Source organism: Tachypleus tridentatus, chromosome 9 (genome assembly GCF_004210375.1).
Source record: "Tachypleus tridentatus isolate NWPU-2018 chromosome 9, ASM421037v1, whole genome shotgun sequence".
NCBI lineage: Eukaryota > Metazoa > Arthropoda > Merostomata > Xiphosura > Limulidae > Tachypleus > Tachypleus tridentatus.
In genome coordinates, this window is record NC_134833.1 from 157,919,612 (window position 1) to 157,947,030 (window position 27,419).

General features: G+C 34.8%; 1 protein-coding gene and 1 long non-coding RNA gene across 2 annotated transcripts; one reads left to right on the forward strand and one right to left on the reverse strand.

Annotated features, from left to right (window-relative positions):
• Positions 1–15,463: 15,463 nt before the first annotated feature.
• On the reverse strand, positions 15,464–23,072 carry LOC143226771 (calmodulin). Its single transcript, XM_076458169.1, has 5 exons — positions 21,867–23,072; positions 20,956–20,986; positions 19,324–19,467; positions 18,662–18,904; positions 15,464–15,975 (listed from the first exon to the last, which is right to left on the reverse strand). Exons 1-5 carry the CDS (start codon positions 21,867–21,869, stop codon positions 15,947–15,949), a joined length of 450 nt encoding a protein of 149 aa, XP_076314284.1. The 5' UTR covers positions 21,870–23,072; the 3' UTR covers positions 15,464–15,946.
• LOC143226772 (uncharacterized) lies at positions 22,166–26,486 on the forward strand. Its single transcript, XR_013014733.1, has 2 exons — positions 22,166–22,305; positions 25,954–26,486. It is a non-coding gene; the product is annotated as an uncharacterized LOC143226772 (long non-coding RNA).
• Positions 26,487–27,419: the final 933 nt, after the last annotated feature.

Here is a 27,419-nt window from a genome sequence, read left to right on the forward strand (position 1 = left end):
TGTTTGATGTTGTTTTTTTTACTTTTTGTCAACTGTCCTTCTGTGTTACCTTTACAACTATGCCCGGCATGACCAGGTGGTTAAGGCACTCGACTCGTAATCCGAGGGTCGTGGGTACGAATCCCCGTCACACCAAACATGCGAGATCTTTCAGCCGTGTGAGCGTTATAATGTTACAGTCAATCCCAATATTCGTTGGTAAAAGAATAGCCCAAGAGTTGGCAGTGGGTGGTGATCACTAGCTGTCTTCCCTCTAGTCTTACAATGCTAAATTAGGGACGGCTAGCGCAGATAGCCCTCATGTAGCTTTGCGTGAAATTCAAACGAAACAAAACCTTTACTACTTTCATCAATGTTACTAGTCCACAAAATAACAGCATAAGCGACTGAAATACTGGTCTTTCTGTGAGAAATATTCTGGCTCTCTAATCACGTGACTTGAATCGTTAGAAACTTAGGTGCTACTATGTTCTCGTTGGAAAAAAACATCTTCAGCTACATTGTCAATTATCTACAATATCATGTGCTATAAAACATATGCTAGTCAATCGAACTCAAAGATTTATAGTGGTTTTGTCAGCTTTTAAAAAATCCCATTCGATAGACCTAAAAATAAATAAATGAATGTGCCAAGGGTTCAAACTGCTTTAATGCTGGCTTCATTTCGAATTACATCCGCGATTCTTTTTACAGTATTAAAATTATTGGTGTCAGCATTTATTTTATGTTTCGTACGTATGTGCTCTATCCTTTACCATAACACAGTGTTTCACTTTAATGGTCTACTCTATCGCACTGTAGGTGTTCCAATTTTTCGCTCTGTTATTTATTTTTTTTTATATAACTTTTCGTTAAGTAATTGGTATTACACAAATCAAAAGCTATCTTTTCCCATGGGATTGGCACTTAGAACCTAATTATTATTCAAACTTTGTATAAGGGTTTCTGTCAGTGAATGATGCCTGGTGAACCACTGAAGATTTTATTCTGTTTACAATTAACATTAATTGTACATCGAGTCGTCTAACTACAAGCATTGTTGTATCATTGATCTTTTCTCAAGAACTATTTTAAATTATCTAGTGAAAGTATTTAAAATCCAATCAACTTAAACTATAATAATTTAGTTTAGTTCTTCCTTTATATGGTGAAGGTATTCTACAAAATAGTCAACTTAACTTTCAAACAATAACAAATTAGTTCTTCCTTTTAACGCTTTTACAAGCATGAACACTTGTTAGGCTTACGTCACAAAAGACATTCAAACCCCTCAACAATTTAGGACTAGTATAAGATAAAATGAAGTTACAGTATTTTCCGGCGTCGAAGATGCTATTTTACCCCAAAGTAAGTCTCAAAAATTTACCCAGCGTCTTCCAGGCCTAAGGTTACGTTGTTCATAGACCTAAAACTAAGCCTAGAAGAAGCGTTTCGATACTAAACGGTAATCCAAGCCCCTCTATGTGACCCAGAATGAAATGTATAAGTTACTTAGTTTTAAATAAAAGATAAACAAACAAGATAATCATAAATGATCACAAAATTCATTGGCGCTTCCGCAGTAGACTAAAGTAAACCAGTCGACGTTCTAATTTGCCTGTTTTCCGTCAAATAATGACATTTGAACCTCACCTCAAATGATCTTAATAATTAGGAAACATAAGAACATATGTAAAGTAAAATTGCGGAAACACTATCCGGTAATGACAGCCATTTGCAAAATATCTTAAGTTTGTTTTGTTTGCGTTCAGACTATTCTGTTCATTTGTTGTGTTACGATTTCAAACACAGACCTGTTCTCGGTAGAAGTTCTCAGTAACAGTTTAGCTGAATCATTTTTTTTTAACACAGCCCATATTTTAGCTTCTAAAGAAAAGAAAAGGTACTCCTAGAATAGACGTAGAATAACGTTATTACTGGTAATAATAATAATAATGCAGACATTCCAGTGGTAATACAAGGTATACACTTTCAAAAGTAGATAAGCATATAGCTCACAAAAAACGAGAAGTAAGCAAGAGGATTTATGTACAGTAAGTCAATAAACAATCCATGAAACATCTTGGTAAGATTGGTGGAAGTGCTGCGACCTTATACTTATGTTTATCTTCTTCTTTTTAATTTAACTAATCAAAATGGGGGTGCGTCTTTGGCGCCGGGAAAAACGATACTTCCAAAAAGTAACTACATTAACACACTAACTGGTCCTTTCTACTATATTCTCGGAAAACTCATTATAATCTTTACAACTATTTCGTATTTATAATCTACCTTCAAATGTATTTAAAACACCCCGACTTCAAACTGGATCAGGGCTTTCCTTAATAAACCATTAAAACCCGCAAATTCCTTCAGGTAACGAACAAATTACGACATTAAAAATACTGCTTACACTGCCCTCTTCTTAGATTGTGAAATTATTTGAACAACTGTAATATAAAAGAAATAAAACACTTCACTAATTTGTCTATTTAAAAAGGTTTTTGGGTGGTTTTCTCTTCTGAGGTCCATGGTATATGGATGGGATGGTGTCCTGTCCCTTGTTATCATTGTCAATCCTGTTACTGGAGGGGATTTCCAAGGTAGGAAGTTGTGTGAATCCATTACTATTTCTATCCTCTTAAATTGTCTCAATATGAACTCCTGGCTGCTCAGTTACCCACTTGGTCATTCTCTCACTAATATACTTCCAAATATGGTCATGGTGAAAAACTTCGACGTGGATCGATTATGTAAACCACATCATTCGTTCTTTTTAGTATGAAATATGGCCCCTCCTAACATCTACTTAACTTCGGAGTTTGTACTTTTTATGGTGAGGATTGAACGACCATAGCATGTTACGTTACCTCGATTGAATTTTGTCTTGTCAGCATTAACATCACAACGACTTTCGTTTTATCACAAGATTATTAAAGTTTTTTTCTGGGGTAAAATAATATATATCATTGATTGTGTCCCTTAATTTCTCTGTATATCAAGTGTAAGATTCTACTAAGTGACCCTCCTTCATCTGTTAAGAGTAATTGCAACGTCCAATGACACTTTCAGCTCTCGCCTGACCATAGTGACGATGGTGTATTACTATTAGCTTCCGGTATCGCTATAGAATAATGTCTTATTAACAGCAGAAGAATTAAATCCCAAGCGTCCTAATGTTTTTTTGCACATGTACTATTTGATTTAACAATGCACAACCGTATCTCTCCACCATGCTGTCAGAAGATGGATGAAATATGACCTGTTGTCTTGGCCTTTTAATCATACCAGTCTCGCAAAAGCTTGGTTTTAAGTTCTATCCCCGATACAACTGAAGTTCCGTGATCACACCAAATCTTGAAACAATTTTGTTAACGAGTTTCTTCTAAAAGTTTTGTTTTCTAGTTCGTGACAATATGTGCTTCTGGCCATTTGGTAAAACACTCCATCATAATCATGACTTATTTATTCCTACTATTACTTGACTGAAGAGGAACGAGCACATCAACAACAACCCACTCTAATAGTGCTCCAACAAAATACTGCTGTAATTGGCCACGCTGTTTCTTTCACAAATCTTTCTGTTCACGGAAGATTTCACGTTTTACACCAGTTTTTTTTTGTTGTTTTTTACAGATCCTGGCATTTAATTTAGTAGATTCACATCGTAGTGCCTAAATGTTAGAATGATGTAGAGATGACAAAGTACTTAAAAAATTTAGAGATCTGTAGTTATTGTTTCTCCCCAGTAGTACCTTTCCATTTCCAGAATAGCAAGCCTTCTTGTAAACATAAGGGATTCAACTGTGCCTGATACATATTTGTTTTTATTCTGAATAGAGGATTATTTGTCATGTGAATTTCCCTGCACTATTCTTAAGCCACTGAATAATTGGTTTCAATGTTCTATCGTTATTCTGAGCAGATATTAGTTGGATATTGAGCAATATCAGTTCTTTATTATTACTTGTGGATCTTCGACGACACTTTGTTGTACCTTATGTTAAAAGTTTCTTCTATTCCCTCTTCTCACAGTGTTTATATTTCTCAGAATAATGCATTAGCATTTGTGTGGTTTTATCTGGTATAATCCACAATGGTAAAGTTGTTCTCCTGGTTTTATTTTGACAAATCCTATTGTTTAGTTTTCGGATCGGAAAAGTTCACCAGTCACTTGAGTGTTACATGACCTATCTGAAGTATAAGTACAAATAATTAATAAAGTAACTCAGAGGTTAAATAATGCTTTAAAGTTCCTTTCAAGCTGTACAATAGCACCTTTCTGTGAGATTCATTTTTCTGGTACAGTAAGTAAACACATGTTTTTCGATGTTGTACTGGTGAAAAAACTGCTCCCACTGCAAAATCATTAACGTCACTTTGAAGTGAGCGAATCTTCAAGAGCTGGGATCGATAGTAGAAAAGCAGTGGTCAAGTCATTCTTCACTTTGTTGAATGCTTGTTTACAATTAGCAGTGGAACAACATCTCAAGTGACTTACATGTGTCAAAAAATGATTTCAATGACAGCACAAAGAGCACAGTCCAAGAAATACTCTTATTTCACACAGGTTCTTTGGTGTTAGCAAATTTTGGAAAAAGTCAGTCTTTAATGAATCTGTACGCACTCTTTCTCTGTTGATTATATGTCCAAGGAAATTTACCTGCTGGATTAATAATTCACATTTATTACGAGAGTCTCTTCCTTAGTCCTTCATGAGCATTACCGAATGGTTTTCCATGTATGATTATGCCATCCAAGAAGATAAATACGACGTTCCAAATGGTTCAGTCAGAACACACTAATTTATTATTGAAATATAGCAGAAACATTAAATAACTAAAGTGGTAACATGGCAGAGTGTTACAATCCATTTCTTGTAGCCGATATCCAATCGTAAGATGTACTGTTGGAAAGTATTTTGATCCTGACAAAGCGTTCCAGGTAGAATTATCCTAGATAGTTAGTAGACATCCTTCTTCATAACTTTATTCATCTTCAAATATTCCACAAAGAACCTCGTGAATCCATCCTTCTTCATTACAAGTACAACAGGTTATGTTCGGTTCTACTGCTTCCTATTCGTTCATGGCTTCCATCTCTTTAAAAAACCCAGTATGTTTTGCAAGTTGAAATTATCTGGCAAACTGATGTATTGGGGAGCATCCACAATAACAAGCTTGTGAAATATTTTATTTATTTTGTCAAAATCATGAGGTACATTGGATAAGGTGCCTAAATGTTTCATGAGCAAGTTATATAATCTACCATAATAATCCTTTGAAAAACCTCACAACTCTTGTGAAGTGGTAACTGTCCAAATGTAAAGATTTGACAATGAATTCCACCCTTCCACGTAGATAACTATTTCATATGATCTTTGATGTCGGAGATCCATCTTTATGGCCTCACATATTTTAATGTTCATGATCTTAATGATGAAACTTTTATTCTTCAGGTCCATAAGAGTTTTATCAACCATTAAATCATCATCACATGCTGAGCGTTTGATTCTAGTATGACTCAGTCACTGATGGAAATTTGTTTTTGACAAAAGTATTGGAATGAGCACTTCTCAGCAGTACCAAGAAGTGCTCTTTTTCTTATTTGTCTGGCGTGGCTTGCTAGTTAGAATGCTCGTCTTGCGCTCTATGGATCACAGATTTAAATGTCTATCATCGAACATGGTCGTTTTTTGAGCCGTAAGGGCGTTATAATGTAATGATCAATCTTACTGTTCATTGGTAAAAGAGTAGCCCAAAGTTTGGTGCTGACTGATGTTAGCTAGCTGTGACCCCCTCTATCACTGCTAAACTAGGGATGGCTAGCATACATAACCATCATGTAGCTTTACAAAAAATTCAAAACGAAACAGACAGGAAATCTTCTTATCTTGAAAGTTCACTCTCTGGTGTAATAATTACCATGCAGTGCACAGGAAGTTCCTGGTTATAAACTGTGAGGCTATTTGAAACTAGCCTAACTCTCATCCATATCTCCGCTTGAAGTCAAAATCTAGAATGCACTCTTTCTGAACGTCAATTAGTCACATACCATGAGGTGTAGAGAAGTTCCCACAGTAAGAATAACTTCTTAATTTCCTCTTGCTGAAATCTTATTTTAAATTGCTGTTTGTATCCTTCTTTCTTCTTATCTGGAGTATGTTTTCCACCTTTCATTTTACTAAATAAAATCGAACTGTTGTAACAGTAGAACCACTATTGATCAAAAAACTGCAAAGCTTCCCACTAATAAAACTGTTGGCTCTCAGGTTATTATTATTGTGAATTTCTTCTTTCACCTTAGATAGGAAGGACATCTTTAGCTGAAATTTGTCCCATAAGTTTGGCTACTTTTATCTTCTAATATTTCGTTAGCCCTCGGTTATTTCTCTAACCTGGTCGGACTCAAAGACTCATCCTTGGAGTGTTGTTTTCTTGGTATATTAACAACTATTAATTCATTACAGTTTCAGATGTAATGACCAGGTTTACTACACCCATAACAGTTCCTTCTTTCCAGTATCCTTTGGAGGAGTTCTTATTCCCTGAAAACCTTGTCTGCAGTTCTTAGCAATATGTCTTTCAAGTTATCCTCGAAACAGTAAACGTCTTTTTAATTTATTCCCTCTATTCCATGCCATTGGTTGTACAACTATTCCTTTTACATCTTTGTAACTACCATCAGTTGGAGTTTATATTTCGACATCAGATGATCCTAGAATCTCATGACTTCGAGATTGTGTCTTTTCTCGTTTACTTGCATTTTTAATGGATTATAATCCCACTGCCTACTGTAGAGCTACCTTAGGATGTACATATATTTTGCTTTTATCTGGCCCTCATTTGTTATAGTATCTGTAAATTGCACGTGCCAACGAATTCATAATTTCACGAAGACTGTCTGAGTAAAATAATCGAGCAATCCAAATCTTCTGCAAGTTTGGTTAATGACTCTTCTTTCCTCCATCCTTTGTTCTGAAACGTTGTTCTGGAGACTTTTCCTAGTACAACGAATACCTGTTGAATAAGGTAAAAGGCAATGCTTAGTAGTTGTTACAAATCTCACCATAAATGTTTATTAATGTTGTCAAAGCTAGTTCTTTTAAATTGGTTATTATTTCATCCATTCACTCTGGAAATGATTTGAAACTGAGTTTGCTATGACTCTTGTGGTGCCTTCCTATCGTAGTCCTTAACTGAACAAATAAATTCTGGAACTGGTTTTAGTAATGCCATAGTTGAAATAGCTCAGAAAGATCCCCATCAACAGGTGGCAGTAGTGGCAATAGTTGTAGACCAGATAAATCCTTCCATTCTGTATGTAGTTGTAGATAACGTTTCAGGTTGGAACTCATCGGCCAACGTATAAATACTGGTTTTAAATTTGCATATAATAATTTGTTTTCGAGATGTTTCATTCTGCCACAGGTGTTCTTTTCTACCTCGTTGATATATTTATTCACTTCTTTTGTGCTAAAGCCTTTCCATATATGTAATACTATTGTTACACTCTCTCTCTCTGTACGTCTCTAATAGTTTAATAGCTCAATATGATTTATTTTAATTATTCTATAAATATTATGACTCGTTCTGTATTTCATCTCTTGAATTTCTGTCACATTCTTCCTGTTATTTTTAAATGTTCTATTTTTCTTCTAATTTTGTGTCTCTTTCCTGATAATTTTGTTTTAATTTCATCATTTCGAGTAATGCTTGAATCTCACTATATGACCACGTGGGTGTTATCTTCAATGGTTGAAGTTCTACCTCATGTATATAAAGTGTTATTATATTTTCACCAAAGTATTCCACATCTAATACCAGTATTCTATCGTTGTTCATGTCTTTGCCAGGTCTATCTACGTTAACTGATTAAAATAATTCAAAGTCCACTTAAACTATAACGAAGTAGGTAATTTCATCCTTTTAGCATTTCTCAAAGCTGAACATGTTGTAGGCCTCGAAACTAACCTTGGGAAGGTCTCGGATCATCTGGGTCTTGATGTTTTAAAAGTCTCGTAAACGAGTCTGGCGAAAGTTAAAACTTACACCTACCTACTCGGGATTATTAAGCGCTAAATATTGATCACGCGGCAAATCGTGGGAGGCGCGATATAGCATCAAAGATCCGTTGGTCGTAAAACCCCTTGGTAGTACCACACCTTTGAAATTATGTATATAGCTCCTTTATTTTCACATACGTCATATTACCCATACGCCAATCCGCAGCTATAAGGTATTATTTAAAAATAATTACTTCTTTGTAAGAATTTCATTTGATACATGTATTTACGTTAGACGTCAGCGATTATCCTTACTGTTCAACATGTTTAATAGAGCTACTGTGGTCCTGTTTAGGTTCAAAGATCACAAAATATCCACTGAAAACATCAACTGTTGATTTTTTTCTTTTTTATTGCTCAAAATGTTTTAATCTTATTTTAAACCAAATCAATTCATTTGAACAAAATTCGATAACCAATGCGTTAACTAATTCGTTCTATCATCATCTTGAAACTTATAATACAGTCTTCTTGTTTGTAATTACGCACAAAGCCGCACACTGGGCTATCGGTGTTCTGCCCCTCCCCTTCCGCGAGTATCGAAAGTCGGTTTCTGACGTTTTAAGTCTAAAGAAAAGCTATTTCGTATTTATAATAAAGTTCTGAATACACCAGTAAAAGTCATGAAGTATAATTTTCTACACCTATTTAGGATCACCATTAAAAACTATAGATCTATCTAGTTTGTTTTATTTTTTTAATTTCTCACAAAGCTACTCGAGGGCTATCTGTGCTAGCCGTCCCTAATTTAGTAGTGCAAGACTAGATGGAAGGCGTCTAGTCATCACCACCCACCGCCAACTCTTGGGCTACTCTTTTACCAACGAATAGTGGGATTGACCGTCACATTATAACGCCCCCACGGCTGAAAGAGCAAGCATGTTTGGCGCGACAGGGATGCGAACCCGCGACCCTCAGGTTACGAGTCGCATGCCTTAACACGCTTGGCCATGCTGGACCAGATCTATCTAGATAACAAAAACTTTACAACGCTATAAGGCATAGCACGGCCAGGTGGGTTAAGGCGGGCGACTTGTTCGCATCTCCGTCGCACCAATATGCTCACCCTTTCAGCAGTGGGGGCGTTATAATATTATGGTCAATACCACTATTCGTTGGTAAAAGAGCAGTCCAAGAGTTGGCGGTGGGTGGTGATGACTAGCTGCCTTCCCTCTAGTCTTACACTGCTAAATTAGGGACGGCTAGCGCAGGCAGATAGCCCTCGCGTAGCTTTGCAAGAAATAAAAAAAGCAAAAAATTATGTCGTTTACCATAACATTAACGAAATTTCGGACATTTTTCGTAAAGAATATACAGCGCCGTCTATCAGCCACGTTTACATATTAATCTAGTTTGTTTGTTTTTTTTAATTTTGCGCAAAGCTACTTGCGGGCCATCTGCGCTAGTCGTCCCTAATTTAGTAGTGTAAGACAAGAGGGAAGGCAGCTAGTTATCACCACCCACTGCCAACTCTTTGGCTACTCTTTTATCAACGAATTGTGGAATTGACTATTACATTATAACGCCCCCACGGCTGGGAGAGCGAACATGTTTGGTGCGACCGGAATTCGAACCTGCGACCCTCGGATTAGGAGTCACACGCCTTAAAACGCTTGGCCATGCCGGGCCAGTCGAGTATTAGAAACATCAATGTTCTTTTTTTTTTTAATTTAATAATCAATTTTACAGAATTATTTTTTTTTAAATTAAACTTTTGCGAGTGGAGCTTTAAAAATGAGTTATGCTCGCCCTCCCAGCCGTGGGGGCGTTATAATGTGACGGTCAATCCCACTTTTCGTTGGTAATAGAGTAACCCAAGAGTTGGCGGTTGGTGGTAATGACTAGCTGCCTTCCCTCTGGTCTTACACTACTAAATTAGGGACGGCTAGCACAGATAGCCCTCGAGTAGCTTTGTGCGAAATTCCAAAACAAACAAACAAAATAAAAATGAGTTTTAGCTCTATCTTTCACTTTCGTTTAAGATATCAAATTTCACGAAATATTCTTAACGTAAAGCATTTAATGTAAAATGTGAATAAATAGTACCATAATAGTTGTCTCGAACTATTATTTTTGCACATAATTCACTGATCAATTGTTTGCTCATTTCATTTGTGTTTGGTAAGGGAATGTTTGTAAGTTACACATGTAAAAAGTTGGGATGTAATTTTTCAATAATTTACTTTTTATAATTAACTTCAACTATTCATTTTGTATAAATTGCAATCAATTATCAACTAGTTGCTTCGAAAAACTGGTTTGTGTCCTTAAGTGAACAATTAAATTCTGGAACTGGTTTTAGTAATGCCATAGTTGAAAAGCTCAGAAAGATCCCCATCAACAGGTGGCAGTAGTGGAAATAGTTGTAGACCAAGATAAAGGGTCCTTCGTGCCCGCGTCGCGCCAAACATGCTCGCCCTCCCAGCCATGGGGGCGTTATAATGTGCAGTCAATCCCACTATTCTGTATGTAGTAGTAGATAACGTTTCAGGTTGGAACTCATCGGCCAACGTATAAATACTGGTTTTAAATTTGCATATAATAATTTGTTTTCGAGATGTTTCATTCTGCCACAGGTGTTCTTTTCTACCTCGTTGATATATTTATTCACTTCTTTTGTGCTAAAGCCTTTCCATATATGTAATACTATTGTTACACTCTCTCTCTCTCTGTACGTCTTTAATAGTTTAATAGCTCAATATGATTTATTTTAATTATCCTATAAATATTATGACTCGTTCTGTATTTCATCTCTTGAATTTCTCTCACATTCTTCCTGTTATTTTTAATGTTCTATTTTTCTTCTAATTTTGTGTCTCTTTCCTGATAATTTTGTTTTAATTTCATCATTTCGAGTAATGCTTGAATCTCACTATATGACCACGTGGGTGTTATCTTCAATGGTTGAAGTTCTATCTCATGTATATAAAGTGTTATTATATTTTCACCAAAGTATTCCACATCTGATACCAGTATTCTATCGTTGTTCATGTCTTTGCCAGGTCTATCTACGTTAACTGATGAAAATAATTCAAAGTCCACTTAAACTATAACGAAGTAGCTAATTTCGTCCTTTTAGCATTTCTCAAAGCTGAACATCTGTACACTACCATGTTGTAGGCCTCGAAACTAACCTTGGGAAGGTCTCGGATCATCTGGGTCTTGATGTTTTAAAAGTCTCGTAAACGAGTCTGGCGAAAGTTAAAACTTACACCTACCTATTCGGGACTATTAAGCGCTAAATATCGATCACGCGGCAAATCGTGGGAGACGCGATATGGCATCAAAGATATGTTGGTCGTAAAACCCCTTGGTAGTACTACACCTTTGTAATTATGTATATAGCTCCTTTATTTTCACATACGCCAATCCGCAGATATAACGTGTTATTTAAAAATAATTACTTCTTTGTAAGAATTTCGTTTGATACATGTATTTACGTTAGACGTTAGCGATTATTCCTACTGTTCAACATGTTTAATAGAGCTACTGTGATCCTCCTGTTCAGCTTCAAAGATCACAAAATATCCACTGAAAACATCAACTGTTGATTTTTTTCTTTTTTATTGCTCAAAATGTTTTAATCTTATTTTAAACCAAAACAATTCATTTGAACAAATTTCGATAACCAATGCGTTAACTAATTCGTTCTGTCATCATCTTGATACTTATAATATAGTCTTCTTGTTTGTTATTACGCACAAAGCCGCACACTGGGCTATTGGTGTTCGGCCCCTCCCCTTCCGCGAGTATCGAAAGTCGGTTTCTGACGTTTTAAGTCTAAAGAAAAGCTATTTTGTATTTATGATGAATATCTGAATACACCAGTAAAAGTCATTTAGTGTAATTTTCTAGACCTATTTAAGATCACCATTAAAAGCTATAGATCTATCTAGATAACAAAAACTTTACAACACTATAAGTCACAAACAGATATGTAAAAACGGCTCGTTTGGGTTGAGAAAATTTTTTACGTAGAGAAGCAAACAACGTTTCGACCTTCTTTGTGAACCTGACGATGACCGAAGACATATATATTTTTTCTATAAGTGGGTTTTCTCGACTGACTATAAGGCACAGCATGGCCAGTTGGGTTAAGGCGGGCGACTCGTTCGCATCCCCCTCACACCAAAGATGCTCGCCTTTTCAGCCGTGGGTGCGTTATAATGTGATGGTCGATCCCACTATTCGTTGGTAAAAGAGTCGCCCTCTAGTCTTACACTACAAAATTAACGACGGCTAGTGTAGATAGCCATTTTGTAGCTTTTGGCGAAATTAAAACCAAAAAACTTTAGAACCTTGTTTTGTTTTGGAATTTCGCATAAAGCTACTCGAGGGCTATCTATGCTAGCCGTCCCTAATTTAGCAGTGTAAGATTAGAGGGAAAGCAGCTAGTCATCACCACCCACCGCCAACTCTTGGGCTACTTTTACCAACGAAAAGTGGGATTGACCGTCACATTATAACGCCCCCACGGCTGGGAGGGCGAGCATGTTTTGGCGCGACTCGGGCGCGAACCCGCGACCCTCAGATTACGAAGTGCACGCCTTAACGCGCTAGGCCATGCCAGGCCCTCTTTAGAACCTACGCTCGTTTTTGCATGGATTCCTTTCTTGCCTGTGACGTGTATTTTTTAATTCTGTACTGCGCAACTCCAGCGCGTTCTCGAAACTTGTAGAGAATACTCAAGTAATGACCAAGAATTTAATAATACTAGTGACTGACAGTATTTTCGCGAACTTTGGTGAAGGTTCTGGTCTCGTGTGTTTATATATAAAAGCAGCTAGCAGCGAGAGAGCTACAGTTATTGTGATTAACGTCTATTAACCGAAAAACTACATAATTTCACCAGGAATGTTTATCGATTTCGAACATTACAAACCGTCCGCCTTCAGGGAATTACTTCAGACGTTATTATTTCTACGAAGGCATTAAATATCTTAATCGGTATGAAATGAAGTTGTAGCTAATGAAGCGTAGCTAGCTTAGGTGAGGTGTGTGACAATATCAACTCAAAATTAATTTGTTCGTCGTGGACCTAGACCGTCGATAAAAATATTTAGTTCTAAAGCGGATATAAGACTCAGTCTTTTCTCAGTTTGCGAAACTCTTGTATATGAAACATCACTTGTAACTATTGGTAATGGCAATTATTTTAAGTTGTTTTTATGTTTATATATTAAAATATATTTGTTAAAAAATAAAATTGCGTGTATCAATCGTGTTGACGAAACAAAGTTAATGCATATTAACATTTAACTAACTCAACTTTACGTTTAATCAATAATACATAATGTAATAAACCAGAGACTCTTCCGAAATAAGATTATAATACATAACACAATTCAGAGTTTAAAAATGTATCTCGGAACGGCTGGAAGGGATATTAACACTTTTACTGATAGAGAGAGAAAAACGTTTCAACCTTCATAGGTCAAAAAGGAGAGTTTGAATGTCACCGTTGACGGACACGTCTTTGGGACGAGAGTATAAACAGGTACCCGATTGTAAGGAGCGTTTCACTTGGATGTTAGGTTATTAATTAGTATAGATATAAAGGTGTTCTTTTATATTGCTTTAATTTTGGTTTTAGTTGCTGTGTCAGCAGAGCTTTCTCAATTTTCCGTTTGTTTATATTTGTTTCCCTACTTAGTATCTGGATGTTTTCTATGGTTATGTTATGTTTATCTGATTTCCAGTGTTCAAAAACGTGTTTTTTGTTCTTTGAATCTGGTTTCCATTTTCTGCTTGTTTCTTCAATATAGAAGTCGTGGCAGTTGTTGCATTGTATTTTATAAATTATGTTGGTGTTGTGTTTGTCAGTGTAGTTTTTACATAGTATGGACTTTAGTTTTGTACTTGATTTATAAATAAATTTGGTTTATTGGACTGTTGTGTTTTGTTAGAAGTTTTTTTTTCCAAATGTTGGTTATTTTGTCACTAATGTCAGGAACATATGGTATTCAGCAGTATAAGGTTTTGTAGTTTGTTCTTAGGATTTACTGTTTGTTGTTGGTCTCGATGTGTGCGTATAATTTTTTCCACGGTTTTTAGAGTAAATTTGTTGATGAAGTGTTGTTTTATTTTGTTGATTTCATCATTAATTTTATCCATAGTTTTGTGGTTGAGTTTGTTTTGTTTCTTAATATGTTGAGTTTTTGTTTCATGTGCTGAAACCAGGGGAATCCCAGGGAATCTATAATCCGGTATGGGCGATTTTTTTGTGGATTTCTGTTTTGAATTGTGTATCAGTTCTAGTGATCTTGAGGTTAAGAAATGCTATTTGGTTAGTTGTTTTTTTCTGTTCACAGGTGAACTTAATGTTGAGGTGTATTGAATTAACATGATTGAAAAAACTAAGTATGTGTTCTGTAGATGTGAATCCCACAATTGCATCATCAACATACGTGTACCAGTATAGTGGTGGGTGTAAAGCTGAACTGATCGCTTGTGATTCAATCTGTGTCATAAAAATGTTGGTTAGAACTGGTGACACGGGATTCCCCATACTTAGGTCATGGTAGTTATTTGTAGGTAGTTTTTGGTTATAGAACATAAAGTTAATTTTGGTGGTAGTGAATTCTATAAGGGTTGCTGCAGATGTGTATCAATAGGGTGGGGTCTTGGATATAAAGTTCTAAAGCTATCAGAGAAGCCCTACTCATACAGCAACTAAAACCAAAATTAAACCAATATAAAGGAACCCCTTCATACCTATACTAATTAATAACCTAACATCCACCTGCAACGCCCCCTACAATCTCTTACCAGTCTACGCACTCACCTAAGACGTGTCTTTTAACAGTCATGTTTGAACTCTTTCTTAATCTGATCTTGACTTAGGAAAGACAGAACAATATTTCGATCTTATCAATAAGTGTTAATACCCATACCTGCCGTTCCGAGATACATTATTTCAAATGTGTTTCTTGTCATCAAGAATTTAACGAGTTTGTTTTAACTACATTTTTCAAATAAGATTATTTCATCACCTGTGGTCTTAAACCACTAAGCAGTGAGAAACCCAAGTTCTGTGTATGTTTCAGCTTTATTTAAGAATCACAACTATATACGAAATATTTTAATAAATATTTATTTAAATCCTACTTAGAGTAAGAAAGGAAAGTGTTTTCAAAGTGCTTTTATATTGTGAATGGGTAAAGTACTGTAAAACAAACATTTAAAAGTTGCATTAATACCGTAAAATGAAATCTAGACCACTTGTATAACTTCAAACAGTATTTATTTTTAAAAACTATATGTCTGTTGAATACATTATACTAAGTCTACTATGAACTATAGCTGAATATCCTGTGAATATGTTTATGACTAGGATATTAAACAAAAAAAATAAACTTAAACAATTGCCCACAACAACTTAAGTTATAATGTTGATAAATGTTTAGAATAAGACAGGTATTAAAGTTTGTATTTTATTGAAAATTCCAATGATACAACTGTAGATGATTTGTATGATGTTTTGTTTTCAGTTCAGGAGACAAGTTTTGACTTTAGCCAATGCATAACTGAACAAAAAGTACTAAATAATCAACTGAAATCCCACATACAAACTTACACCAGTAAACAATGGTGTGGAATGCACGTTTTTCTTGTTCGCATCTTAAGAGACCAAAACTAAACAGAATTTGAATATTTTATGATTATGATGAATTTTATACAAGTAGTGTGGATTAGGATGGTCTACAATGGTAAAGGATACAGCCATAGCTAATCACACTATTTTGCTTGTGGAATATGGTACAAAATTTGTTTGATTTTACAAGGAAAATACCAAGACCAAATGGGTGTTAAACCTATATTAACACCAATCATAAAAATGGAAAGCAGAAAACCAGTATAAATATTTAACATTTTAATTACAAGTTTGAGAAGAAGCCTCACTCATTTTGATGTCATCATGGTAACAAATTCTGCAAGAAAAAAAAAAACAATTATTGGTTACAAATCTTTATATGAATCCATTAATTACGAAACTCATTAAAAAACATACTGCAAAATAGATATTAAATTAAACCAAACAAACAATAAAATAATTTTAAATCTTAACTTTAAAAACATGTTATTCAGTTCTATTGGAGAGTAACAAGAACATTGTTATAACAAACAGTGACGAATCACTATTGTCAGTTGTAGGGTTTTGTATTTTTACCATCTAAAACTGGTTATTCTAAAACAAAGTATCCTTCTTATCACCCATACAACACTAGATATTATGATATACTAATAGTATCATACTGTAACATTTAAAATTAGAAGTTTTCCTATTAGGAAATCAAACATTTTGAAAAGAGACTTTCTCAAAAGTTGGTACCTTTTACACCTGAACAAACCAACATTGGCAGTTGAATCACACTGGTTCATCTTATATAAGAAGTCATGGAAGTGCAACATGTACAAGATTATTTGGAACAATAAATCAGAAAAAACCCATCAGCAACCCACAACTAGCCAGACTTCTGTACTACACAACCCACACTAAAGAAAGATACAACTAACCAGACTTCTTTACTACACCAGTTTTCAGCTTAACAGCTGGTGTTACAACCAAATCAATTCCACAGTATAATGAAAGCAGACATTGCTGATTCAGAGCTTTCCAGTTATCCAGAATTCCAAAACACACAAGTTCAAAAGAAACAGAAGTATTTCCTCAAAAGCTAAACAAATCCTCACTAGATGGGTATGTCACAATAAACAAGTCTTAAATTCTCAAGAAACACATCAAAACTAATGAGACTTCTCTGAAAGCCACCAAGCATATTATGCAGATGGTTACCACTTGGAAAAGGACATTTAGTAATACAGACATCTTGTACAAGTATACCAAATCTCTTTCTGCAATATTTACATTCTGAAGAAAAAAATAAAACAATACTTTAATACAATAAATTTTATATTGTAAGTTCAGTTTTACCAAAAATTTTGTAACTATGGATTTCTGTTAGACTCAGCAACAAGTTCAACAGTATTTTAGTAAATGTCACAGACAAGTAATTTCCTGTTTTTATAATTATAATTCATTAAAGCCTAATATTACTTTGATGGTCTCCAAACAACTGGAACAGTTAAACATTTAAAACTGATAGCCCTCAAGCAACGAGTCAGTTATAAATTACTTGCTTCACTAATCTTTTGAAATTCTTTGAAGAGGTTACTTGGTAAGTAAACAAGGATAAGAATCTGCTGTACCTGGGCTTTCAGAAAACATTAGAATAGGTTCTACAAAAGACATTAACAAAGTTACCCCTAATTTAAGGGGGCAGGTTGGCTCATTAGGTTGAAAACTGGCTGTATAAAAACAGTTTAGTCATAATGAATCAGATGTCACAATTGGGATACTTTAGGGTTCAGTGTTAGAGCCCTTGTCCTTTTGATTTACATCAATGACAAATAAAAGAATGGTCAAACAATTGAATCTGATATTACAGTGTTAAGTGTTAGTGTGTGCAAAGGATGCTGCCAACTGACAAAATAACTGATCACTCAATGAGTGCTACAAGTAGTTTTAATTAATTATAAAAAATGATGCATGGGCCATCATAAATTTTGTGGCTACTAAGTTTCATAGGAATAACCACAAAGTAAATGACCAAAAGAGTCTTTGTATAATAACTGATCAGGTCCTAAAGTTATCCTGTAGTATGCTGTTACTAGTGGTAGGAGCAAGAAGATACAACCCAAAAATCATACAAGTCTAAAAAGAAGTTATACTGATGTAATTGTATAGGTCACTGGTTAGGCCACTTTTGGAGTAATGAGTTCACTTGTGGGCTGCTAGAATGAAACATAGGATACAAAGACTGTCATGCAAGAAGATAATTCCAATGAAGTATAAAATACTATAATTTCACAAGGTTTAAGACAAGTCAGAACTACAATTTTGAAACATTCTAAAAAATATAACCGAGCTGTGCTTTTAAATCAATGTCCTCACCTTCATACAATCCTCTCACAACTGGAAGACTTACTAAGAACAGTTTTTATTAATTTAAACCACAAACCTATGGTCCTCATGGAAAAGATATACAGTTTACATAAAACAATGATAAATAAGGTTGGAAAATAGCTGGTTAAGATACATAGAATAAAACACTTGTACATATTCAAGATGGTTAGTATGGGTATTAGCAACTTTAAGATAAAATACAGAACAATGTATTGACCTTGGATCATCTTCAGGTTAACATCTTTGTTAATCTGAAGATGTAAGGAGGTCAAAACGTTCTGGATTTTATTTTGAAATGTTAATACCCATACCAGTTCTCTTGAGAATACATTTTTACTTTGAGTGGGTTTCTCTATCATGAAACATTTATATGGTTCAAAACTAAACTTAGTAGTTCAGTATTATTTTAGTGACAAAGTTAACACTTATATTCTCATTTAGGGTGTACTAAAACAAATCTGATCACAATTTGAAATTAGAAATAATTGAATAAATTTCAACTGTGAATTACTTCAAAAACACTAAGAGTGAATATTAGTTCACTTTCTACAAGATTAATTCAACAGTGCAAGTTCATCCATGACAGGATGCACCAAACCATGCACTCTAGACTTAAACCATCTTAAACTGAAATCAGAAAGGATGCATACCTTCATAATTTACTTGGCCATCACCATCAATGTCTGCTTCTCTAATCATTTCATCTACCTCTTCATCTGTTAGTTTCTCTCCGAGGTTCGTCATGACGTGACGAAGCTCGGCTGCACTGATGAAACCATTACCATCCTTGTCAAACACTCTAAAGGCCTCTCTGATTTCCTCTTCACTATCTGTATCTTTCATCTTTCTTGCCATCATTGTGAGGAATTCAGGGAAATCTATAGTACCATTTCCTGTAAATGAACCAATGAGACGTTTTTAAAAACAATTAGAAGTGAAAAACATACAGATCAGACCAAACAGTACATCTTAGGGTACACACTGAAATTTAATGTATCATTTCAACCTTTAAATAAACAATAAGGTAAAATATACAATCTTTTCACCACAATCCCAAAAATGTCCAACTCTCTTAAGTAATGATTTCCACCCATAATAGTTTTAATAATTTTGAAAACAATGGCTCATGTTTGAGGAAGATTTTGCTGGAAGCCACAACTTAGAATACTTTAGTGTTTATGTAGTCCAGTGGTTCCTATCAATTTAAAGAAACTTAACCAACCTACCATGAGTGGCTGACTAGACCCGATTAATAATAAACAGATATGCTTAGAAGAACAATATAAAACAAAACATCCAGTAATCTACACACCATCTGCATCAACTTCATTAATCATGTCTTGTAACTCTGCTTCAGTTGGATTCTGGCCAAGTGACCTCATTACAGTTCCTAGTTCCTTAGTTGTAATTGTACCATCTCCATCCTTGTCAAACAGTGAGAAGGCTTCTTTGAACTCTACAGAAGGATAGAAAAATTTCAACTTGGATAATAAAACAACTTACAATTGAAGTATGCGGTTTAGATATAGCAAAACTAAAAATCAACCCACCATTAATACAGCTAATCCAATTACTGTTCAAAACCATATGCTAAACATGGTTATGTTTTCTTTTGCATCTAATTTACCCTGAATCATTTCTACAGCCTCATTTTGTCTTTGTGCACACGTTACTAATTTTAAATTAAATATATTTCTCTGAAACAGTTCCTACCAATAAAGAAAATGAATTATTGTGTTGTTATAAAACATAGGGAGAAGTTTCAATTATGTTAATCTCAAATTATATAGTTTAAAATTATATTAAATCAGAATTGAGAAACATTCAGTTTATGTTACTCTCAGCTTTTGTCACTGTTATGCTAAATGTAAAACTAGTAAAGTTTAAAACAGGTATTGATGCAAGATTTGGAAATATAATGCTGCACAAAAGATCATATATTCAATCACCTAGTGAGAACTTAATGAACTAATGTTTAATTCTGCACCAATGCCTACCTTCCCAATTTAAATATCATGAAGCGAGTTAAAACCAGGAAGTTTTTATATGCCTGGCAAGAGCTACCTAAATTCTCATGTATCCAAAATTTTGTAACAAATGTTAGAAGCAACACAAAAGACATTTCCATTAGAACAAATGTAATTATGCTATAACAATAAATGATGTAACAATAGAAATAACATACTATTTTAATAAGATAGATAAATCAGGAGGTACAAGCTTTATTTGAGAGCTAAAACCTACACAATTACTACTCTTTGAATGGCTACTTGTATAGATAATCATGGTGACATTTATTTCATTAATATTTTAGTAAATATAACAATTTACTTCAAATGTTGTAAAGTCTTCTATCCATGCTTTACACTTAAAAGACAGCTAACAAAACAAGAAAAATACTTGCAAGTCCCCATTTCGGTAGATGAAACTAGTTATTTTCATAAGCTTAATAAAAAAGATTAATAGGATTAAAAACAAAAATAAGATATTTTTTGTAGTTTGTTTTTTTTAATACACAAATACATAAAAGTTGTGTATGCAAGCCATACCAACATTTCCGTTTAGACATGCCCATAATATGATCAAAGAAATACGCCAATTTTAATACGAGAAATTTACATATCGTGCAAAAACACGTGGCCGACTTTCCATGCTAGGCCTATTTTCCATGCACACAAAGGTAAATATTACAGCCACAATTTTGTTAGGTTTTTAAGTACAGGTTGAGGTTACTGAAAAAAAAAACAAAAAAACTTGTACATTATTGACGGCATGAAGCTTCAGCGTTTGGTTTTTAATGAAAGAAACTGGTATGTGGACAAAATATGGAACTGCTATAATATGCTTTTGTATCCATGTAGCAGATACTATCCAGGCAGAAGCAAAAATACTTGGTCGACTTGACAAGTCCAAAGACCACAAGGGAAACACTGCTGTTCTTTACCTGCAATTTGTTCCTCGGTCAACTGATCTGCCTGCAATAAAATAATAGCCACATAAATAGAAATTCTAAACTAGAAAGCAATACTTTACTGCCTGTATAATATTACTAGTAATATTTGTTATACGTTAAAAAGCACTGCCATGTTACAATAAGTGTGTAAAAGTTAAGATATAGTAGTTCCATGGTGTGTATAATATTTGCTGTATTACAAATACAATAAGAATTGATATTTTTTATATAAACAAGTAATGTAGAAACAAGATTATATATTACACACATCTAATTCTAACAAAACCCACTAAAACAAACTTCGTAATGTAGCCTAAAGATATTTTCCAAGGTTCAGTATTATAACTCAAATTTCCAACTGTCAACAGGTCATTCTGTTAATATCAGACTAAACCAAATACAACTTTAGTTGAAGTCTCATTAAAAAGGTAATAAGGAGAAACTAGTCTTAATTATAAAAACCACAAGTAAACTTTATCTCACTCACAACTGCTAGAGTCTTTTGTTAAACATAGGACTTATTACAGTTTATTTTACTTTTGAGTTTAATGTTACAACTTACACGATAAGTCTTAGACCACTAAATGTTCGTTATTTCAGAGAAAACTATACAAATTATTTGTGCTCTGTACACCACAGGGATCCGAACCCCAGATGTTTACGTTACAAGTCAATAACGTTACAGCTCAAAATTAAGACTTTTCTAATTAAACCATAGTAACTAAACTCCCAGAGTTTAATTCACGACTTATCACCGGCAGCAACTTTTGGCCTTTAAATTAACTAAAATTACTCAGCCACTAAACAGTTAATACTAGTTGTTTAAACAATAAATTTAATCACGTCGAAATTATAGACAAGTCGCTATTCATTTCATGATAAAATATTGTATAAACACATACCATTATTTGCTGCAATTTCACTCCAATCTCAACAAAACCAGTCGCTCTCGACCTTCTTAGGTTCACAACTTCACACAATTCTAAATAGAACTACAGATGCCACTCAGTTCTGTGTATTCCTACACGAAAGCGAGTCTCATCGACTAAAACAGTTAATCTCGAAGAAGTCTCGACACTGAATGCCCTCTGAATACTTTATACTCCAACACTCACACTAATTTCTAGTGTACTTCGTCCCTCTGTTATGTATTCGAATGAAACAGGGAATTTTATTTCAATGCGGAGAACCCTAGTGGTGACAAACTTATAGGTGCGCCACGGCTTACTGGTCGCGGTGAACACTATAGAACAGCCTCTTACTTGAGAAACACGATTGGTCCCGTAGTAACTGCAATGCGCCTGTACTAAACCTGATGCAGATCTAGACTTGGAAGCAGTGGTAGAGTTTGCTGTTCATTTTAGTGTTTGTAATGTTTAAATATAGTGTTTTAGTTCCTAATTATCTTTAAAAACATGATTTTTATGTAAGTTAAATATCATTTCGTCATGTGATTTTTTTTAACTAATTAATCAGAAACAGTAAGCTCCTTTTCAATGAAATAACAGATACATTGCACTTTGTGAGGATGACACTGTGCGAAAACTGGTCTGCAATTACTTAGCTTGATGTAGTGTCAAAAAACTAAAGTAACTAAAAGATATGAAGTTCAAAAGTGAAGCATATTATATGTGAATGATTATTTTCAAAACGTTCACAGTATGCTTGAGAAATTAATAGTAATATTGTTATAGAACAAAATAGTCTAGTATGTGTAGTACAGGCCTGGCATGGCCGAGCGCGTAAGGCGTGCGACTCGTAATCCGAGGGTCGCGGGTTCGCGCCCGCGTCGCGCTAAACATGCTCGCCCTCCCAGCTGTGGGGGTGTATAATGTGACGGTCAATCCCACTATTCGTTGGTAAAAGAGTAGCCCAAGAGTTGGCGGTGGGTGGTGATGACTAGCTGCCTTCCCTCTAGTCTTACACAGCTAAATTAGGGACGGCTAGCACAGATAGCCCTCGAGTAACTTTGTGCGAAATTCCAAAACAAACAAACAAAAATGTGTAATACATGTACGTCTTAAGTAAGTGTTGACGTATAATAGTAGTATGAGGCCCTTAGCGTTATTCTACAATGAATGCGGTAAAATTAATAAAACGTTCACATGTCTTCTGAGAATCTTAATCAAGAGATGCACCTCATACTGTCGTATTTGTGATTATTTGATGTTTCAAACCTTGAACAACAAATAAAGAAACGATTACGTCAAGTGCAGGATGACGTTTGGCAGAGAAGCAATTTCCTTTACAGGAAGTGTCGTAACCGTTGTTAATAGTTGGGCAAGCTTATAATGAAATTTTCCAGGAGGAATAAATAAAGTAAGAAAATATATCATAAAATACTGCAACAGTTAAGTAAGGTTTGCTCACTACGACAAGACTGCATATGTATATATCCATAATAATTACTCTGGGTAACTATACATGAGCACACAACAAATGTCTTAATGAACGACAGAAAGTACTTTGATATTGCTTGGTGGCTTTTCATTAGAAAATATATATATATAAAATTTCAGCTTCTTCTCAAAACAACCATAACGCATCTAGCTGTGCATTCAAGAAACTCCAAACCAAAGTGCTTCCAAATACTGATAAAACAAATTTTTGGCTTTTAGTCGTTTTAGTTGCAATATGTATTACACGTCACTTTCATTGTGTTTTTACTTATATAATTGAGTTTTCTGAAAATTATAATAAAGTTGCAATATAGGACAGGCCACGTAATTTCAGTAATGTGTGATTTAGTTTGTAATTTATTTAGTGAATAATAATTTACTACTGTAAATATGATTGTTCATAACTCCCTCACTGAATAATTAGATGTTCTGTACAATTTACAACATTAAAGGAAGATTACATAAGGACAATATATTTATCTAAGCTAGAATAACATAACGGATCCTAACGTTCTTAATTTCTGGGTGTGGTGACAGGTGGCGCAGACGGACAGGTAAAGAACAATAAAATTCAAAACTGATGCGCTCATTGGAGAAATAAATATAACTGGCACTAATACAGATATATTTTCTAAACTGTATGCTCATGAAATTATTTGTATGTGGTTTATGTATATGCATATATATATATACAAATGTCTCAAAATTAATAAAACACAAGTTTCACAAACTTATTAGAATTTTCGCTACAACATGTCGTAGTAATCAGTTAATAGCCAGCCATGGTGTTTATAGTTTATTTCAGACAGCCAAAACCCGATTTTTTTTGATTTTTTTTTAAGATTTTCGTATTCGCAATAATTTTAGTTTTCGTCTCAGTTGCGGGTTGTTTCGAAATAGCCTTTCACTTGCTTGCTTGAAATTAAGCACAAAACTACACAATGGGCTATATATGCTCTGTCCACCACAGGTATCGAAACCCGGTTTCTAGCGTTGAGATAGCAGGGACTCGAAAAGGTTTTTTTTTCATTTCAATTTCTGTATTTTCTTGAGATAGCCGAGACCCAAACTTTTTTTTTCATCTCAGGTTCAAGTTATTTTGAGATAGCCGGAACTCGAACAATTTTTTTTTTCATTTCAGTTTCTGGTTCTTTTGAGATAGCCAAAACTAGTGGTGGGATTCAGCCGTTTTGCACCGGTTCGTAAGAACTTATTCTTAAAATATAACGAGTTCGCCGAATCGGTTCTTACCGGCTCTTAGCCCTCTGATGCTAGATGTACAATGTATCGACTGTTACTATGGGAATCCATGCTACATAACTGACTGTCACTGTGGGGATTCTTGCTACGTAAAGTCACGCACAATAACATAATTGTAAATTAGTACGATAACGTTTGAGGCCGGATTTGATCAGCCATCTTAGACGAAAGACGAAGAGCACTGCTGGAGACTAATGTAGGCCTACATTTTCCTGTGTGAACATATTAGTCGTTTGCCATAGTTGGAGCAGACAGAGAAAAAAAGGTGAGTTTGAAAAATGATTTAATCTACATAGACTTGTACGAAATTAACGTTATACTGCGAGGCTTAATGCTGTTTTGTAAGTTTTACTATTCTAGAGCAAAATTAAAGTTCATGGATTGGAGGTTTAGCCTAGATTGATGTTTTCGTTGTCGATCTTTTCAGTACTGGTTGGCTGATATTGCTGTTTTTCACCTTTATAAAGCCAAGTTGTGCCAGTTAAACATTTAATTTATTCAGACACGGACAAGTTCTTTTAATATGCATACTACCAAAAATGTTAAACGTAGTACATGATGGCGTCTGACCGTGTAAGGGAATAAAATACATCTCATGTTTTTGTTGGGAATACTGATTTTTGTATTTTCATACTGGCGGGATACGAAACTTGGATAGTAGGCTTAGTGGGCTAGTACTCACGTAAAAAAACTATTCCAATAATAGATATAAACATGAACCATAACATCATAGCACTACATTTGTGTTATAATTCTTTGAGACAGTAAAACAATATTTCACTATATTTATGTTTGTTGATACATACTTATCATATACAATAAGCAGTTTGTTTGTTTTGGAATTTCGCACAAAGCTACTCGAGGGCTATCTGTACTAGCCGTCCCTAATTTAACAGTGTAAGACTAGAGGAAAGGCAGCTAGTCATCACCACCCACCGCCAACTCTTGGGCTACTCTTTTACCAACGAATAGTGGGATTGACCGTCACAATATAACGCCCCCACGGCTGGGAGGGCGAGCATGTTTGGCGCGACTCGGGCGCGAACCCGCGACCCTCAGATTACGAAGCGCACGCCTTAACGCGCTATGCCATGCCGGGCCACAATAAGCAGCACAGAATCACCTAAAAATAATATTTGCCAAAACAGTTAAACTTTAAGTTAATTTTCTTTGTTTATATGCCGCCAAAAAATTAAAAGACGATTATAAAAATAGTTTTTATATGAAGATGTATAAAAATAATTGTATATCTTTAGCCCTTGTGATGAAATTTTAATAAGAAGTTATATTAATACATTTATTTTTGAATAAAGGAATTTTGGCATTTCAGGCTTCAGCCCCTAAAATGAAACGGCAACATGATATACTGGAGTTTGTAAGAAAAACCCCAAGAACTGAAACTTCAAAGCAAGATCCAATTAAACATCTAACACCAACAACTTCAAGAAGCGATGAAACTTCCACTTCTAATTCTGCTCAAACTAGATCCAGCAACTGCTCTTCCAGATTGCTGGAGTATGAAATAAGCCTAGAAAAAATATGATGGTTTGGTTGTTCGCGGCAAGAAACTTGGTTGTGATCACTGTGCCAAATTTAATTCCATAAACATGAAGGCAATTCACGTGTGTTGAAACATCAGGAAGGAATAAAACCATCCAGCAAGAATCTCTCAGAAAAAAATGAATGAATATTTTTCATCGAAGGCACACAATATTTGCGCAATGCAATTGAAAGATCGAGCAGATGATGCAGTTACCAAATGCCTGGATAAAATAAACCAAAAATATATCAGTTTTGCATGTAATATTTTTAATACAATCTACAATGTAGCAAAACGAAGCAGTAATAAATAATATTAAAGTCAGATTGATGGATTATGATAAATTCAAAACATAAGACACAAGAAAATGACAATAACATCTATGAACTGGTAAACATTGGAATATTGGTGATGTTATTGTCCCTTGGAAAGCTGTTGAAGAAAAATTGTATGAATTCAGTAAGTTCTTTCATCACGAAATCAGCATTAATGATTTCCGTGACTGTGTGGAAAATATCCCACGAAATCGTCATGATCACGAGATTCCAAGAACTATACAAAAGGTTAAAATATCATAAATACTGTTGATCTTAGTTCTGCAGAGGCAGAAGGGGGGTTTTCACTAATGAATATCATATATTCAGATAGAAGAAGCCGCATTACAGTTGAAAATGTGGCAAACCTGATGACAGTAAATTTGATTCGCCTCCTATTGGATTCATGGGATCGCACTTTTTCAATTTCAACACGGCTAAAAAAAAAACCACACAGCTGATGACAACAGTGTCAAACATGGAAGGAATAAGGGTTCAAGTGACGATTCGGAAATATTTAAAGTATGCAGAAAGATATTCTTGTATTTTTTTCATTGCAAAAAATGGGGGTGTGCAAAGCGAAATAGAACCGGTTGTTAAAAGTTTTGAATCCAATCTCTGGCCAGAACCCGAACACATTTTTTTTTTTCATTTCAGTTTCTGTTTCTATTGAGATATCCAGAACCAGATTTTTTTTATATTTCAAATTCTGATTGTTGTTGATTTTCGTGCAACCAGTTCGAGGGCTATCTGTATTAATCGTCTCTAATTTAGATAGTTTAGAGGGAAGGCAACTCTTGAGCTGCTCTTTAACAACAAAAAGTGGAAGTGATCGTTACATTATAACTTACCCAAGCGCACGTTTTACGATGAGCTTCGAACCCACAAATTTCGAATCGAGCGCTCGAAATTCCAACCTATAGAAGGTGTTGTTGGAATTGA